The sequence below is a fragment of the Heptranchias perlo genome, chromosome 33, assembly GCF_035084215.1.
Source record: "Heptranchias perlo isolate sHepPer1 chromosome 33, sHepPer1.hap1, whole genome shotgun sequence".
NCBI classification, from domain to species: domain Eukaryota; kingdom Metazoa; phylum Chordata; class Chondrichthyes; order Hexanchiformes; family Hexanchidae; genus Heptranchias; species Heptranchias perlo.
The window spans coordinates 6,743,775-6,760,297 of NC_090357.1; the positions used below are offsets into that span (position 1 = coordinate 6,743,775).

General features: G+C 40.4%; 1 protein-coding gene across 7 annotated transcripts in view; it reads left to right on the plus strand.

Annotated features, from left to right (window-relative positions):
- The window catches only part of LOC137301436 (centrosomal protein of 164 kDa-like), a 133,668-nt gene extending 117,790 nt beyond the window's left edge, over positions 1-15,878 (plus strand). For 3 of the 7 annotated variants that reach the window (XM_067970937.1, XM_067970938.1, XM_067970934.1), the window contains 8 exons: positions 425-486; positions 1,414-1,621; positions 2,335-2,442; positions 3,113-3,227; positions 3,706-4,071; positions 5,514-5,580; positions 8,943-9,065; positions 13,462-15,878. In XM_067970937.1, the coding sequence (XP_067827038.1) occupies positions 425-486; positions 1,414-1,621; positions 2,335-2,442; positions 3,113-3,227; positions 3,706-4,071; positions 5,514-5,580; positions 8,943-9,065; positions 13,462-13,558 (1,146 nt within the window). In that variant the 3' untranslated portion in view covers positions 13,559-15,878. The remainder of the gene's footprint in view (positions 1-424; positions 487-1,413; positions 1,622-2,334; positions 2,443-3,112; positions 3,228-3,705; positions 4,072-5,513; positions 5,581-8,942; positions 9,066-13,461) is intronic. The other 4 variants (XM_067970933.1, XM_067970935.1, XM_067970939.1 and 1 more) reach the window with 2 other exon arrangements.
- The last annotated feature ends 645 nt before the right edge of the window (positions 15,879-16,523 follow it).

Here is a 16,523-nt window from a genome sequence, read left to right on the forward strand (position 1 = left end):
TCGATGTGGCCTGTTTTTGACCCAGTGCCCAGACATGAAAGTACAGTTGTAGTAGCCCACTGCATCCCTCAATTCCCCCACCAGCCAAATAGATAATCTTGAGGAACCTGACTTCTATGGTGTGTCCATACAAGTGAATAAAATAACTTTAGATGGTGCTTACTTCTCTGGCTTCATATCTGCCACATAAAGTTCTGTTGCTGGGAGATCATAATGTAGCTGACCATTGCGTAAAAAATCTTCTTTTGCTCACATGTAATTTATCAAGCCTAAACATTTAATTTTAATGTATCAGACAATCACCCATTTGAAATCTAATCTGTACACATTCCAACATATGATCGAATCAATAGTCAATTAATGTTTATCAGCATTTCTAAATCAATTGATAAACTATTTCATTTGTTTTTTTTAAACTCTTTAGAACCCAAATCACAGCATTTCCCCCATTCCCAGGATTGAAGATGAGGATGTCAGCGTAGATAAGTAAGTGTGGATCATACAATATTTTCAGGCCATCTTGTTTTCCTATAATGTATACAAGTTACGCAACTCCATTGTTGCACGCTGAAAAGTAAAAAGCTAATAGCATTACAATGTGAGTCACTATAGACATTTTTATATTATCAACATGGTGCCATGTCATCGGCCCCTATTAGACTCATTGAAAGGTCAATAGGGAGGAGCCCTTGTATTTTGCACGGCTTCTAACAGCAGCACTTGGAACCCATTAAAGTTGGGAGCTGAACATCGTTGGAGGCAGAGTTTGCCTCCTTCATACTGACAGTGCACTTGACAGTGGGAGTACCACGCCCTATTGTCGACAGTCCATTGTCAATGCATAAATGCCATAAAAAATATTATATCAGTCTAGTTATTTACAGGTTTATCTCCTCCCATTTAAAGCAATGAGGAATATATTTAAGAGGATCACAGATTGGAGCATCTTTCAACATTTTTGGCAACCAGCATCAGTAGCTCATACCCCAAATGCAGTTATAGTATGGCCAGATGTTGAATAAATCTCCTTCTGTTCTATCCTACTCTAACCATGTGCCTTTGTGCCAGTTTCTGAAAATTGCCTTTACCACACCATCGGTATTGAGAAACAGATGAAGGGCCAAGGCCAATAATGCAGGATATAAGAGAGAAGGTAAGGTAAATCAAGAAATTGTGATGGGTAATAGCAAGCTAGGGTTTTAAAAGTACGCAGATGGCAGGAAGAAGGGAAGACTTGAGTGAGGTGAAGATTTCACAGTTTTCCGGTCAGAAAAAGAGTCAAAGACAATACAATGAGTTTTGATTTCAACATTGGGAGGAGAAAGAGCAACTTGTGAATTTAATGAAGATTTGAAGCTGACTTCTGTGTTTTGTTCGGTAATTATAATGGACTGGTTAATCTACTTTTACCAGTGTAAGGTACTATATCTCTGCTGAAGGACTGTCCATCGATAAAGCCAAAGAATTCCTCGTGAGACAGATCCGCTCGCTTCGGAAACGGCAAGCTGTGCTCAAGTCAGCTAAGCAGCAGTGGAGGCACAACTTGAGAAAAGCACAGGAAGAGGTGCAAGACCCAGAGAGCTCTCAAATCCTGCAGGATGTCTGGAAAAATCTGGAACAGGTGAGGGGATTAGAATTGAACAACGGCCATATGTAATGATAGAGGAGGATCCTCCCTTTTGTTAGCATTTTGTTGTGTTTCTGCAATCCTGTGGGCCTTCTGTTAGAAGTGCTTAAATAGCTCATGACATTTCTGTGAAGAAAATACAGATTTATGATGTGTTTAAAATGCATAAATATTAACCAACAAGTGTTGAGAGGAAGCATCTCAAAATTTTGAAGGGATATTTTCAGGGAAAGCAGATTAGGAGAGATTTCACATCTAATTTTGTTTCCTCCTCTCCTGGAGTATGGTTTCACAGGCATTGGTGGCTTTTTGGTATTCTTGTCAAATGGTCATTCTTCACTTAATCTCCACAGTCAAATCACAAGTTGAAACATCACAACTGAGCTTGTTTCTGTTCTCACCCTGTCTACATCTGTACACTTTCCAATCTGGATGGCTGGATCAAGACTGAGGATTGAACTTTGGACCTTCTGGTCTTTGTAGCTAACTACCACACCACAGGTCCACTCGGCCATTGGGGAAGTTATTTGCCAAATTCAGAAAGCAGATTAGGAAAATCTAAAGGCAAACTTTCTTTTCATTGATCAGTAGTGATGATGGCCAATAAAGCAGGTGCCTGTAAAGCTGTGAATGTTAGGAGTGAAGAAAGCTATATCTAGCCGTTTGGGTACTTGGCTCATTACTCATGTTCTTCTGCATTGCTTTAGGAAGCCCAGCACCTGGATGAGATGAAGTCAACAATGAGGAAGGGGCAGCTGTTACTACGAAAGAAGGAGGAAAAGCTTAATCAACTGGAATCTTCTCTTGTTGAAGGGGTGGGTTTCCTTTTGAAGACAGCTCACTTGGGTGAACCATGGAGTGGGGGTAGGATATGGGCTCACCCCCATAAATCCATATTTGTAAAATCCCAATTCCTGGGGGAGGGTTGCTAAGTGTGTGCACAGGCTTTCATGGGGAGGGAACACCTGAGGGAAGTTGCCAGTTGCTGCTCTTGCAAATTTATTTATGTACAGAAAAGCTTTGGAAAAATTAAATTACAAGATTGATATTGAATCAGAATCACCAGCATCTCATAGAAAGGTTTATTTATTCCCTGCATTTCCCTTCCCCCACGAATAAGTATTTGAAAATATTTTTTCTGCCATTTTCTTCTCCTTTTCCTGATTATTTGCTGTGGTACCGTTTTCCAGCTTTGCGCAAATGGACGCTCTTCATGCATGAGCCTCCACAGTGAATGTGAGCATGATGATGCGGTATTAACATCAGAGCTAAGCCCAGTCCTGTCCCCACCTGTTGTCCAAATGTATACTTCCCATTGCAATTGGGCAACCTGGCCAGTTATTCCCTCTCTAACCCAGGGGTGTAGTACCCCTAACTGCCACCCTGACTGAGATCAGCCAACTGAGCATATACCACAGAAACTATATTTTTAAATGTTTGCTTGCTGTGGATCCAAGGGTGAATTTAAACTTTTTAATCCATTAGCTTTCAGATGAAGATATACCGAAAGGTACAGGGGGCAAGAAAGCTGTAACCTTTGACCTTACAGACTCCGATGATATCAGCAGCATTGTCAGCATTGATTCACCTCAGCAGAAAAGTGAGCGCAAAAACAAATACTACAACAATTTTTCCCCACTCATTCTAGTTGTGTTTTTAATGTATCGCTTTGCATGTTTATGCAGGTCTGTAGTACGATCGTTGTTTTAGAACTGTTTTACCCTTTCATTTTTGCTTTGTTGACCTTTTATCTATCCTTGGCTTTCCATGAGTGCAGATGACCTGCTTTGCCAATAGACCACTGTAACTAGCCAGTAGCTACTGGATAGTGATCAGGTGGCGGTACCCTGACAGACTCTCCTCATGAACCCAGGGTACCATGGCCAATTGTGATGCACCAGTTGAGATCAGCTAATTCAGCACAGAGAGGGGATTCCATACCTGTGATCTTTCCTGATAGCTCTTCGGATAAATTCGTGGAACAATTGAGGAAGTGGCTTTCAACAAAAATAGTTATATATAAGAATTTTAAATCTCAATACTTGAACTTTTTGAATTAACCTATATTCTTTTTACAGCAGAGTTAAAGGCGGAGTTGCCACTTGCTCAACATGCCAACGTACAGTACCTCAGCGACTCCGTTCAGAAAATTACCAACGACCTTAACAGTGTTCTCTGTGTTCTTGGATCACTGGGGATGCAGCAGTCACCGCTTTTTTCTACAGCACAGACTCTCAGTGTCCCTCCTCCCAGTAACAGTGTGCCTTTGTCTGTGTACACTTCCTTGACAAGGGCCCAGACTAGTGGGTCTTTGCTTTCCTCCAACAGCATTCCCTTGCCTTCGCAATGGAGTTGGAACAGAGGAACAAATACCACCTTCCACCTTCCCACAGCTCAATCTGTGGATGATGCACTAAGTGAGAAGTGGCGCAAGTACTTCCCAGGTTAGATGTTAATCTTTAATCTTTTTGATATTTATTAATCCTTGAGGCTTGTTACCAAATATATTTTAACCCTTTTGACAAAATATTTCATTCTTAAATTGTTTGTGACTTTTATTCCCGTAGTTCTGTTACATTTTATCTGCCATGAGGTTGGGGAGGTCTGAAGTAATGGACTGGTCAGCGATTGCAATCGGAAACACTGTACTGATGGAGTAGGATAACTCTAACTGCTCTTTTGTTTAATTTTTTGGGGAAGAGAACAGGTCTTCCTTCAGAAATGGAGAGCTGCACTACTATGAAGTTAGTTTCTACAGAACAGCCTGACAGCGACTGATACTTCCTTATAGACAGAGTAACCAAATTCAAATTGCAGATGAGGCTGAGATTCAAATCATGGTCTCCACTGTGAGAGATTTGCACTCAACTGTTAAACCTAGCTCGAACTGACACAAAGCATGTTTTTATGCGTTTTAAGCCTAAACGTTTTATGCAAACAGAGTTTGCTCTGTTCCATATGTGCATAGTTAGAATTTGTTGCAGCAAATTATTTGTGAATGTGTTTATAACTTTTATTAGCTAAACTATTTGATGAACAGTCCAAGGATTTATCCTCTTAGTTGACACCACACATTTGTAAGGAGAGATTGTATAGCAAAGAGAATTAAAAATGCTTTCTTATTAAGACTTTTTACGTAGAAGTACCATGGTGGGAATGGTACCAAGAGCAGCAAAGCAATAGAGTGATCAAGGCTGATTCTTGTGGTTTTCAAAATTATGAATGGTTTTGAGAGGGTAAATAGTGAATGGTTATTTCCAATGGTTGGTGAATCAGTAACAAGGTGGCATAGACTCAGGATTATCAATGGCAGGATAAAGTTGAAATTTAGAAGAATGTTTTTTCACACAGAGGGTTATTAGAACATTGAATACTTTGCCGAAAGTGGTGATTGAAGCAGAGACTGTAGGGTAAATTTTACAAGCCCCAGTGCCACTGGCAGGGCCTATCATGCAACCCAGTACATATCCGATGATAATGGGTGTGCCTCCCATGATTTTCCATCCATTGAAATCAATGGACAGGAAAATCTTTCAAAATCCAATCAATACTTCTGGATTTACCTTGTCTACTCTCTTACTGTTTTTAGCTTTGACAGTGTGCTGTATTATGGCGATTTGCCAATGAAAAAAATACAAGTACATAATGGCTTTGGCAGAGATCTGGAGGCAGGTCACCTGCCCATCTTCTTGCACATGGAATGAAGTGTGAAACAGGAAACCTTAAATGAGAGAGAGTGGATAAAGTATACAGTAACTTCAGGAAAAGAAAATTATCGAGGATTTGTCAAACCGGATTTTCATATTCAGCTCAATAGACTTGAGGTCATTTGGTTATAGTGTTGATTGCTTTTGTTTTTAATCTGATAATTTTCTCTTGTGGCCAGGAGGAATACCAACACTAAGTAGAAGTCCTACACCCCTTGAGAGCCGGTTGGGATATGTTTCCGCAAGGTGAGAGCTTAGTATCTAAGGAAAATTTCTTCGGCTTTGTGGTTATTTAGTCAACCGGTTAAAATTTGTTAAAACTTCACTGTACTTGGGTAGCAGGATTGGCTGATTGTGTCCTCCAACATGCTTCTGACTTCATTGCATCATCTTTCACCCAAGAAGGTTGTGAAGTCTAACCTCCAGACCCCTCTAGTAGTCTTGGCCATGATGCTCCATGTTTGGAGTTTCTCTCTCCCCAATGTTGAAGCATTCTGCTGAGCTAACGTCTAATTCAACTACAGACAACAACTCATAGAACCGTAATTAGCGGATTAAGGTGCTGGCCCATCCAGGAGACTTAAAAGCAAGAGTTCATTGCTGTGCTATTAGGCTGTGACATAGTGTTTGTAATCATGGGAGAAAATTTCTTCACCAAAATGAAAAATAGATCGACCTTCAAAAAAAATCTGAATGAATGAAGGTTCTTTGGTTCTGTGTAGGGTTTTGAACTTTTGTTGAAATCTTAACCCTGAGATGGTACAGAAGTTTACTCATGTAGATGTTCCACATTAATAAGTGCATTTTTTTAATAAGTGGTGGCTTTTTGGAATGGACCCAGACTAATTTCTGCCCCATACAGTTTACACATTTAAGCTGACCCTGTAGCACGTGAGGTCACAATGCCATCATAGTCTTCCAATCCGGCATTGGTCATGTTTTGCTCAAAACCCTAGTGCGCACCCAACTTCCTCTCCTCTTTGTCACCTGATGTGAAAGAGGGCAGAAGTTTCTTGTGAACACTTCTTGTACAAGGAACCTATTCAACCAAATTTGTGTAACTATGATCCCTTTTCCAGTAAAAATGATTTGAATAATTCCTGTCATCTGGCTGCTTGTGAAGCAAATAATACGGCACCCTAGTTCTCAGAAAGCCTAGGTGATATGCAAACAGTAATTTGCCAGCAGCATTAGACAGCACAAACGCAAGCAATAACTGACCAATACAGTCAGCGTCCTTCCAGCTAATCCACAGATTTAATTAGTGTTCCAATTGCTAAATATCAGCCTCACAAAGTGTTCAGAAATAGTATATTTTGTTCTTTATATTTTTGTTGTTTTTTTCCCCCCTTAAATGTCAGTTTTCCAAGGCTGTTGCCAATAGAAACGTAGATGAGCAAGATTAGCTCTAGGGGACAAGAATTTTGCACATCACAGAATCTGCACACACTCTTCAGCTTGCTGGCAGATTTTTCAGACACAGAAATAACCAACCTTGGCCTTATGGAAGTATTCTGTAGGATAGTGATGCCATATCTCAGCTCTGTATTTTCTTTTGTGCTAAAATCTCAAGACTAACAATCATCTGAATATAATCTGACCTACACTTTTTAATTTATCTTTACAACGATATGTAACTTGTGACTCTATTCATGAATGTATGATGAGATTTGCTATGTTACTTGACAGTTTTATGCACATACTTTTTTTGCATACAAGTGCGGTCGACTAAAATTTAGATGCATGCAAAAGTAGGTTGTGTATGCTTTTCCTGTCTTGATCCTTTTCACAACAGCCTCAATACAAGATAGACTGTTTGCATACATCCTAGTTTACATATAATTTATCCTCAAACATATTTACATGTAGGCATGTGTCAATGAGCTTCCACTCCATGCCCCAGCTTGTATCTTGCATTTCCAGCTTCCTGCGCTCTCTTCCTGCTCTTTCATTCCTTTTTTTGGTTACCTCTTCACTGCCCACCTTCAATCCCATGTGGTATGTTAGTCAAACTGGCAGCAGTGCTCAGCACTGGTGAAATCCTCTAGAACCTTGGAGCTGTTTCATCTGTGCTAAGCAGCCTGTGACCACCCTTTTCTTTCTGTAACATGATTTCACAGTCTTTATCTCCTCTCACCAGCCTCTGCTGAAACATTCTCTCTGTGCCTTTGTCCCCATTTGGATTACCTGTAACAGAATCCCCAGGGTGTCTCATCAACACAACACTGAACATTGCATCGTACATGTTGACTATATATTTCACACTGATCTATATTAAAAAAAAGTTATTTTTTCTTAATTTGTTAAAAAGTAACTATTGTAATAGAAATTGTTGGAAGTACACAGCAGTTCTACCCACATCTGAAAAGAGAAAAGGCAGGTTAACAGATTGGGTGGTGGACCCTTAGTCAGAATTTCCTCGAACAAGTGGTCGGAGTCCTGGACATTATAGACCAGAATGGTCTACTGCAGTCATTGCTGATGTGGCTCAGAAGGGCAGCTATAAGGGTACTGTAACTGGCCTCAGCGTTCCTGGGTTAGGAGGGAGAGATTGGTCAGGCTTCCTACTCCTGATTGTTATTCAGTGAAAGAGCAGGAAGTGTTGGAACTGTAAGATGCAAGCTGGAATATGGAGTGAAAGCTCACCGACTACTTGTAAACATGTTTGAGAGAGTAAATTGTATGTAAACATTGCTGAACAGTGCACATGTGTGAGCAGGATCAGGCCTGGCTGTGATGGTTCCTTCAGTAAATTAGACCCCACTAAGGGGGCAATTTTAACCTAACCCGCCAATCGGGAAACTGACGAGATCAGATGTAACGCTGAATTTACACCTCGCCTGATTTTACTCTCCAATGAAGTCAATGGAGAGTAATATTGGACAAGGCGTAAAACTGGCGCTCCACCCAATTCCTGATTTCCCGCCTGGCGAGTTAGGTTAAAATTACCCCCCCCCCCAAAAATTGTCTAGAGTCAAAACTTGGGCGAGTTGCAAGACAGTGACCGGTGGCAATATAATTGTACCCTAAGAAGGGGTCAGTGCCTTAAGTGAAGGAGAGGGTAGAAAATTTGCAGAAAAAAGAGAAAAGGGGGGAGAAAAACACACATGCCTATGGTGCTCTTTTAATCCACTTCCACAGATTTGATACCAGGGACTACATCAGCCGCTTACTATTCAGATGTGCCTACAATAAGTACTGTTGTGAAACCACCTAGGAAAGCTGCTTAACCTTGCTATGCAGCCATTTTACAGTTGGTCATTTCTGTGTTGAGTGCTTATTCTGTTAAGGACCAGAGCACATGCATCAAAGCAATCCTAATTTGGAACAGTAAGCTTCTGGGTCAATTGAAATGGGAACCTAATAATCCAAATCTGCAATGATAAAAAAAAAACAGTACCTAGGTAATGGGCACAGTGAAGTATCAACTGGCAAGAAGGGTAATGGGGTGAGTCATCAACATGCCTTAAGATGTTATTTTCCTGTTTTTATCTTTTTGTACTCAATAATGAAGAAGGTAAATTTGTACAACCGATATTTTTATGGTAGATCTCAATTTTCAATTACTGTTTTGTTGGCATTCATTTATTAAATGTTATTTCTCACAGTGACCAGGTGAAAATGTTACACCAATCCCATTCCAAGATTACACAAGGGGACAGAAGCTCCATTCAAGGGATGATCGATGCTAATAAGAAGTGGCTGGAAAGTTTCAAAAAGGACCCAAAAATGTATCCTTTGAAAAATACTAGGGCTCATTAGGTCCAGAGATGTGAATCATTTGAAAGGTCATGGAGTCTGTTCACTTAAAATAAAATGTCTATTAAGTAAAGAATTAATTTAAGAACTTGATTCAATACAGGTAACACAGCACAAAATGCTGGTATTTATTTGTGCCAATCCTTGGTTATTTATGACACTGTTAAGCTAAGGAGCAGAGTTTTTAAAACCAATGTGAAATATTTCTGTAGTAGCGGGGGAGTAGCAGCTGTTGTGGTATCAGAAGAGGGGAAAAAGCACGCCAGCATCTGTTGCTGAGTTAATCCATGGCTCATAGAAATGAAAGATGTCAAAAAATATACCCAGAGGATTGAGGGCATGAGAACAGAGTTGGAATTGCACAGAGAATAATATATATTTTTTAAATCTATATTTTAAACAATGATATTTATTTTTATCACATGAAAAAGTGGCTGGATGATGAGTGAGTTATTGCAGAGATGGGCTTCACTATATACTGGCGTTAGTCCAGCTAGGCTGTGCTCAGTTCAGCAGTATCTCCAGTTTTCTACACATAATTAGTTAAAAGAAATCATAGGTTTAAAGGTATGGCTCGTGAAATTAATCTTTTCTTTTGCCTACTTCATTCCTTGTTCTGGTAGTTAATGATCATTGTGTCTGTAGCTTTATGTGACAAACCCCCAGGACCAGATGGTTTCCATCCCAGGGTTTTAAAGGAAGTAGATGAGTACATTGCAGATGCCCTAACTATAATCTTTCAAAGTTCTCTAGATTCAGGAACTGTCCCTCTAGACTGGAAAATTGCACATGTCACTCTGCTTTTTAAGAAAGGAGAGAGAGGAAAACCAGGGAATTATAGACCAGTTAGCCTAACATCTGTTGTGGGGAAAATGCTGGAGTCTATAATTAAGGATAGGATGTCTGAACACCCCGAGAATTTTCAGTTAATCAGAGGGAGCCAGCATGGATTTGTGAAAGGTAGGTCGTGCCTGACAAACCTGATTGAATTTTTTGAAGAGGTGACTAAAGTAGTGGACAGGGGAATGTCAATGGATGTTATTTATATGGACCTCCAGAAGGCATTTGATAAAGTCCCACATAAGAGACTGTTAGCTAAGATAGAAGCCAATGGAATCGAGGGAAAAGTATGGACTTGGTTAGGAAGTTGGCTGAGTGAAAGGTGACAGAGAGTAGGGATAATGGGTAGGTACTCACATTGGCAGGATGTGACTAGTGGAGTCCCGCAGGGATCTGTCTTGGGGCCTCAATTATTCACAATATTTATTAATGACTTAGATGAAGGCATAGAAAGTCTCATATCTAAGTTTGCCGATGACACAAAGATTGGTGGCATTGTAAGCAGTGTAGATGAGAACATAAAATTACAAAGGGATATTGATAGATTAGGTGAATGGGCAAAACCGTGGCAAATGGAATTCAGTGTAGGCAAATGTGAGGTCATCCACTTTGGATCAAAAACAGATAGAACAGGTACTTTCTAAATGGTAAAAAGTTAAAAACAGTGGATGTCCAAAGGGACTTAGGGGTTCAGGTACATAGATCATTGAAGTGCCATGAACAGGTGCAGAAAATAATCAATAAGGCTAATGGAATGCTGGCCTTTATATCCAGAGGACTAGAGTACAAGGGGGCAGAAGTTATGCTGCAGCTATACACAACCTTGGTTAGACCGCACCTGGAGTACTGTGAGCAGTTCTGGGCACCGCACCTTCGGAAGGACATATTGGCCTTGGACGGAGTGCAGCGTAGGTTTACTAGAATGATACCTGGACTTCAAGGGTTAAGTTACGAGGAGAGACTACACAAATTGGGGTTGTATTCTCTTGAGTTTCGAAGGTTAAGGGGTGATCTGATCGAAGTTTATAAGATATTAAGGGGAACAGATAGGGTGGATAGAGAGAAACTATTTCTGCTGGTTGGGGATTCTAGGAGTAGGGGGCACAGTCTAAAAATTAGAGCCAGACCTTTCAGGAGTGAGATTAGAAAACATTTCTACACACAAGGGTGGTAGAAGTTTGGAACTCTCTTCCACAAACGGCAATTGATACTAGCTCAATTGCTAAATTTAAATCTGAGATAGATAGCTTTTTGGCAACCAAAGGTATTAAGGGATATGGGCCAAAGGCAGGTATATGGAGTTAGATCATAGATCAGCCATGATCTTATCAAATGGTGGAGCAGGCTCGAGGGGCTGAATGGCCTACTCCTATTCCTATGTTCCTATGTTTATCTTGAAGGCATTTCTTTAACTTTTTTTATCCTAATGGGCACATTCTTTTTCTGATAGTTGGTTCGTTTGATTATTCATAGGGCTGTAATTTTGCCTTGGTAAATTTGGGGGGAAATCATGGATTAGTTATGTTAAGGAGAGATTAGAGAAATGGGACCCTTTTCATCAGAACAAAGAAGGTTAAGAGGCGATCTGATAGAGGTGACCAAAATTATGATGGATAAATAGGGAAAAATTATTTCCACTGGTCAGTAACTAGGGGGGCATAAATTTAAGATCATCACCAAAAGAACAAGAGAGAGGCTAAGGGAATTTTCTTTACACACAGTTATTAGGACATAGAATGCCCCAAAAGAAACAGTGTGGAAGCAAGATCTATAATCTCTTTTGAAAGGCAAGTCCGCATGCTGTGTGTATTTGCTTTGCATTGCGTTGTGCAGTGACGGTTCCATCTGTGGCTTGATGGGGAAGAGATGCTGGAGACACTGCTGTATATTGGGGAGGGTCTGAGAGTCTCCTGATTGGTGGTCGGTCTTGTAGTGCAGTCTGTTGATGGAGGGGACAAGACTGTTGCATGTGTAGGTTCAGCAGTCCTGTGTGAACCTTAAGGGCTGTTTATGCTGAGTCAGTTGTTGCTGAAGCCATTGTGGATTTCTGAGGCAGATCCAGACTGGAGATAGAGAGGAATACTGCTGGACATGTGCATTCCCAAAGAGCAATATGAGTTTATTTTAATCCCAACCAGCCTAATGAGTTGTTTCTGCTGGTAAATTTTTTTTTGGAGGTAAGAAGGGCTTTTTGTTAATGGCATTCACCTCATTCATCTGAGCCTCCGTGCAGGGAGTGGAAGGCAGCATTGCTGTCAGGGCTTGATGGGCCCATGTTGGAGAGTGTGAGGCAGAAACTGGCAGGTGACTGAAAAGGACCCCATGAATAAAAATCACCAGAGTGATAATCGTGGGATCCATTACCTCTGTGATACATCATGGATGTTCAAAGAGTAACGGTAACCATTGGTAATTTTTAAATCAAATATTTTTCGGGGAGAGTTGCCATGATGGTACGAATCTCTCTTTTTGAGGCTTTTTCCTGCCCCATTTTCCCTGGCCTTCCTGAGTAAAGCATTAACAGTAGCCATGTGACGCTGCTTCTGGGAGCTATAAATGTTATTTTGTACAAAGTCACTACGAACTGTGCAGTAATGCCGATTAGTGAACTGCTGTGATTTTTCTCCTCTCTCACTTACAGGTACAATCTGTTGCAGTGGGTATGAATCATTCTATGAAAAAAAAGGCACAAGTTTTAATTATTTCCAAATGCAGACTTATTTTTATTTTCAGGTCTTGTACAATTGTAGGGACATTGTAATGCCCACTAAAGCTTGACCTCCACTTGATGCTTCCTCAGAGTAATCTTCCTGAATCCAGGAACTACATGGTATGGAAGGTACTATAGACATGAAGCTTTGTTGAACCACTTTTTTTTAAACCCCTGTATAGGTGTGTCACTTTGTTGCACGCTTAAAAAGAATTAAGCTGCTTTGTGTTTGTTTTTATTTGAGTTAATCTGCACTGGTGGCTTGGAGGAGTCACTGAGCCTAATAGCATGAGGCAGCTAATAAAGATGTAACCCGGGATGCTTCAACTATTTGTCAGTTGAGCTCCTTCACATTGTTTGGCTCAGTAATTCCTCAGTTCTTCTAATGACTTCAGCAGGACTAAAATGTTAAATAATAGGATTCTAAAGGTGATATGAAAATGCTTTTTCCGTTTTATTTCCAGGGCTATTAATAGTGTGACTCCCTCATTGACAATGAGATGGGTAAAAATTTCCTTAATTACTATCGTGAAGTTTCCAATTTGGACAATTAGGGATATGTTTTGAAACACAAACAAAATATAAATATTCGAGTTTTTTTTTGGGTGGAGGAGATTCTAGAAGAAAGACTTGCATTTATATAGCGCCTTATAATGTCTCTCAGAAACCTCTTCAAGCTCTTAACCCACTTGTAAATGCAGCGACTGTTATTGCTATGTAGACAAACATAACCGTCATTTTGTGCGCAGCAAAATCGCAGAAACAGCTATCTCAAACAGATATCAAATCTTGTTACTTTTCCTTTATGTACATGTCAGTCCTCTCTTCACAAGAACAAGCAGGACTCCCTCCACACAAGGTTTAATCCAGCTCGGATTGGATGAAAACAATCAAATCAAAGTCTACCACTTTTGAGAAACTGAGCTCTCCTAACGGTAGTTTCACTGTAGTTTTTAGACGGTACAGTGAAATAATATTCTATCTGATGTATAAACCAGCCCCAAAACCCCTTCTTGCAAGGCACCTATTTCATAAACTATAATGGTAATTAATTTGAATCTGTTACAGTTAGCAATAAAGTATTTTCTACCCAGTATTTTTCTAAGTAACCCAACTGATTATTTAGCATCTTATGTACAAAGTACCAAAAACTGTGGTGGTGGGGGGTCACCATGCTTTCTGCCAAAGGTATAACTGATTGAAGTGTGCATAAAATGCTTTATTTATTTTCAATTGTAATGACTTGATGTTTTCATTTTTTAGGTTTTGTATAATAATGCAGATTTATTGCTGTGTCACTTAATAGCCTGAAAAACCTGGATCTGGACATGCAGGAGAACACAAGTGTTTGCAAATGGACTCTTCTGCTCAGGCTGTATACTCTTCTGCAAATCCAATCTGTGGTTCACATTATATATAAGATCTTGGATTGTAGAGGTTGTGTCCAGATGTCAGGCATACAAGACTTTCAGTATTTCCCTGAATCTGGCTGTTTCTCATTATTTGCCCTGGGTCCTATTTTCCCAAACTTGGAGATTTTGTCTGCAGTACTTTTTTTGTATAATATTGCAGCATACTAGTGTCCTAAGACTGATGTCTGTTCATAGTGGTTACCCACTGTTTCTTTATAAGGCAATACCATCATTTTATTTCTTTTTCCCCGTGATTTTTTTTTTAACCATACCCATTAATTATCTGTGGAACCTTGTCAAAGACTTTTTGAAAATCTAGGCGTATGTGAATTTCATCTCCATGTCTATAATGTTAATAAATCCATGAAAACACCAGTCAAACTCTCATGATAGCCCCGTTGGTAAAGGCACTGTGTCACTGAGCCACTGATTAGAAAGTCCCAAGTTTGATTCCCAATGTTTGCTGAGTTAGTTGGTCTGAGCCATCGTGGCAGTAGAGAACTACAATTGCCTTCAGCTTCTCAGGCTAGGGAGGGAAAAATCAACCTGGGTTTCAACTCATCACTATGCAGTGACTCAAGCTGGAAGATGCATGTGTGGACATCAGTTGAGGACAGAACCGGGCTTGAATGTGAAGACCCCAACATTTCAATAGCTCATTGTCCAGGTCCTCTCACATGAGCAATGATCATGTGGGCGAGTCAACATTCAATCTTCCAGCATCTCTCCCAAGTTTAGGAGCCTCTGCAGGTCGAGTTAAAACTGCACTAATTTCAGTCCCCATCTTCTTGAGCCCTTGTGTGTTGTCCAGATAATATATATTGTCTATTTTAAAAGCAGAAATCTTTTCATAACTGCTGTGGCGTTACACATGAGGAGGGTCATTTTAACCTCCCAGGGCGGGTAGAGGGTTAAATATAAAAATATAGGCAACCCAACTCCAACCCACCCACTTCCAGTTTTAACGGAGGCGAGTCAGTCACTAAAAAATTTTTAAGGAGGCTACGTGCCTCGATTTTAAGTAAAATTTTATTTTTTACGCCTGCAGGCCAGGTTTCCTGGGCCATGGGAAACCCGGCAGATGAAAGGAGGTGAGAAAGGCTGGATCCATCAGGTAAGTGCATTTACAGCACTGCCTGTGGGCCAGGGGGAGCAGGGGTGCTACTCCCGAGCTTCTCTGCTTACCCCCTGCGACCGATGTCCGACCCCCCCACTTCCTCTGATGTTCGATTCCTTTCCCCCTCCCCCCGCCCCGGTGCACTGTCAGACTAACCTGTCATCCATTCCCCGGCTGCTTTCCAGCCCGATAGATAGCCAACCTGTGAAATCTGGCTGGCTGTCGGGCGGGAAACCTGTTGAGGTAATTTTAAAACAGGTCCTGTGGTTAAATTCAGAAAGGCCTGCGGGCAACCCTTACTTCTGGGTTTCCCGTCTGCAAATCCTTCCCTCGCTCTCCTCCCGGCTCGAGTTATTATCGGGCCTGAGGAATCAAGACCGAGTGTAATCTTCAGAAGAGGATGGGGAGGTCAGGTCAGAAGATAATTGGCAGTGCCACGCAGACATAATTCAGTCACAAGTTAGTCATATATTACTCCTTTCTGCCAGTGGTGGGGCTGCAGTGACTGCACTGTGGGGGAGGATGTAATTACAGCATTACAAGTGTGCATAGGCGGTTTCCATAATAAATGTGGATTTAGGAATTTACGATAGAAAAATGGAGAGGAATAACTCTGGGATTTATTTTGTCTGAGTTCCATATTTCTACTAGTACCTTAATTAGTCCAAAACTTTCCCCACTTTATTTACAGCATATATATTTGTAAAATCCTTTACTGTTTCTTGATGTTCTCAGCAATTTTACATCCAATGTTTCTTTTGGCTTCTCTAATATTTTTATCTGCCAATTCCTTTTATATTTTAAAAGTCTTCTGTCTATCCCAAATCCTCTTTATATCTACATTTAACCACATTAACCTCTGTTGCCCTTTAATCTGCTTAGACTTAGCCAGAATGAATATTGAGGGTAATGGCAGCGATAGTTTGTCAAATACTTACTATTTATTTATTGTGAATTATTATCCAGAAGTTTATCTTTTTTCTTGTAAATGTTTCTAAGCACAATCAGAAACTGAAACAAATTCCTTTTGCTTTGAAGTATCTTTTGAGGTACTGTAGAGCTTACATCTCAGATGAAGGAAATAAGCCACACTGTACCACAGAATGGTGCTACTTGCAAGACCCTTAGATGGTTATATACCACAAGAGGTTTCCTTTCACAGCTCATGATGCCATCTGAAGTTCTCAATGGGATTACTGCTATTTAGTTTCTTCTGAGCACCATTATTCTGTGTATTGGTTAACCAGAGAGATTGATAGTCGAAAGGACAGCAGAACAACAGCGGAGATCAAACCAGGCTTTAAAAAATTTAGCTTGAATTCAGCAATTTTAAGAAAACAGGCCTTTTTTG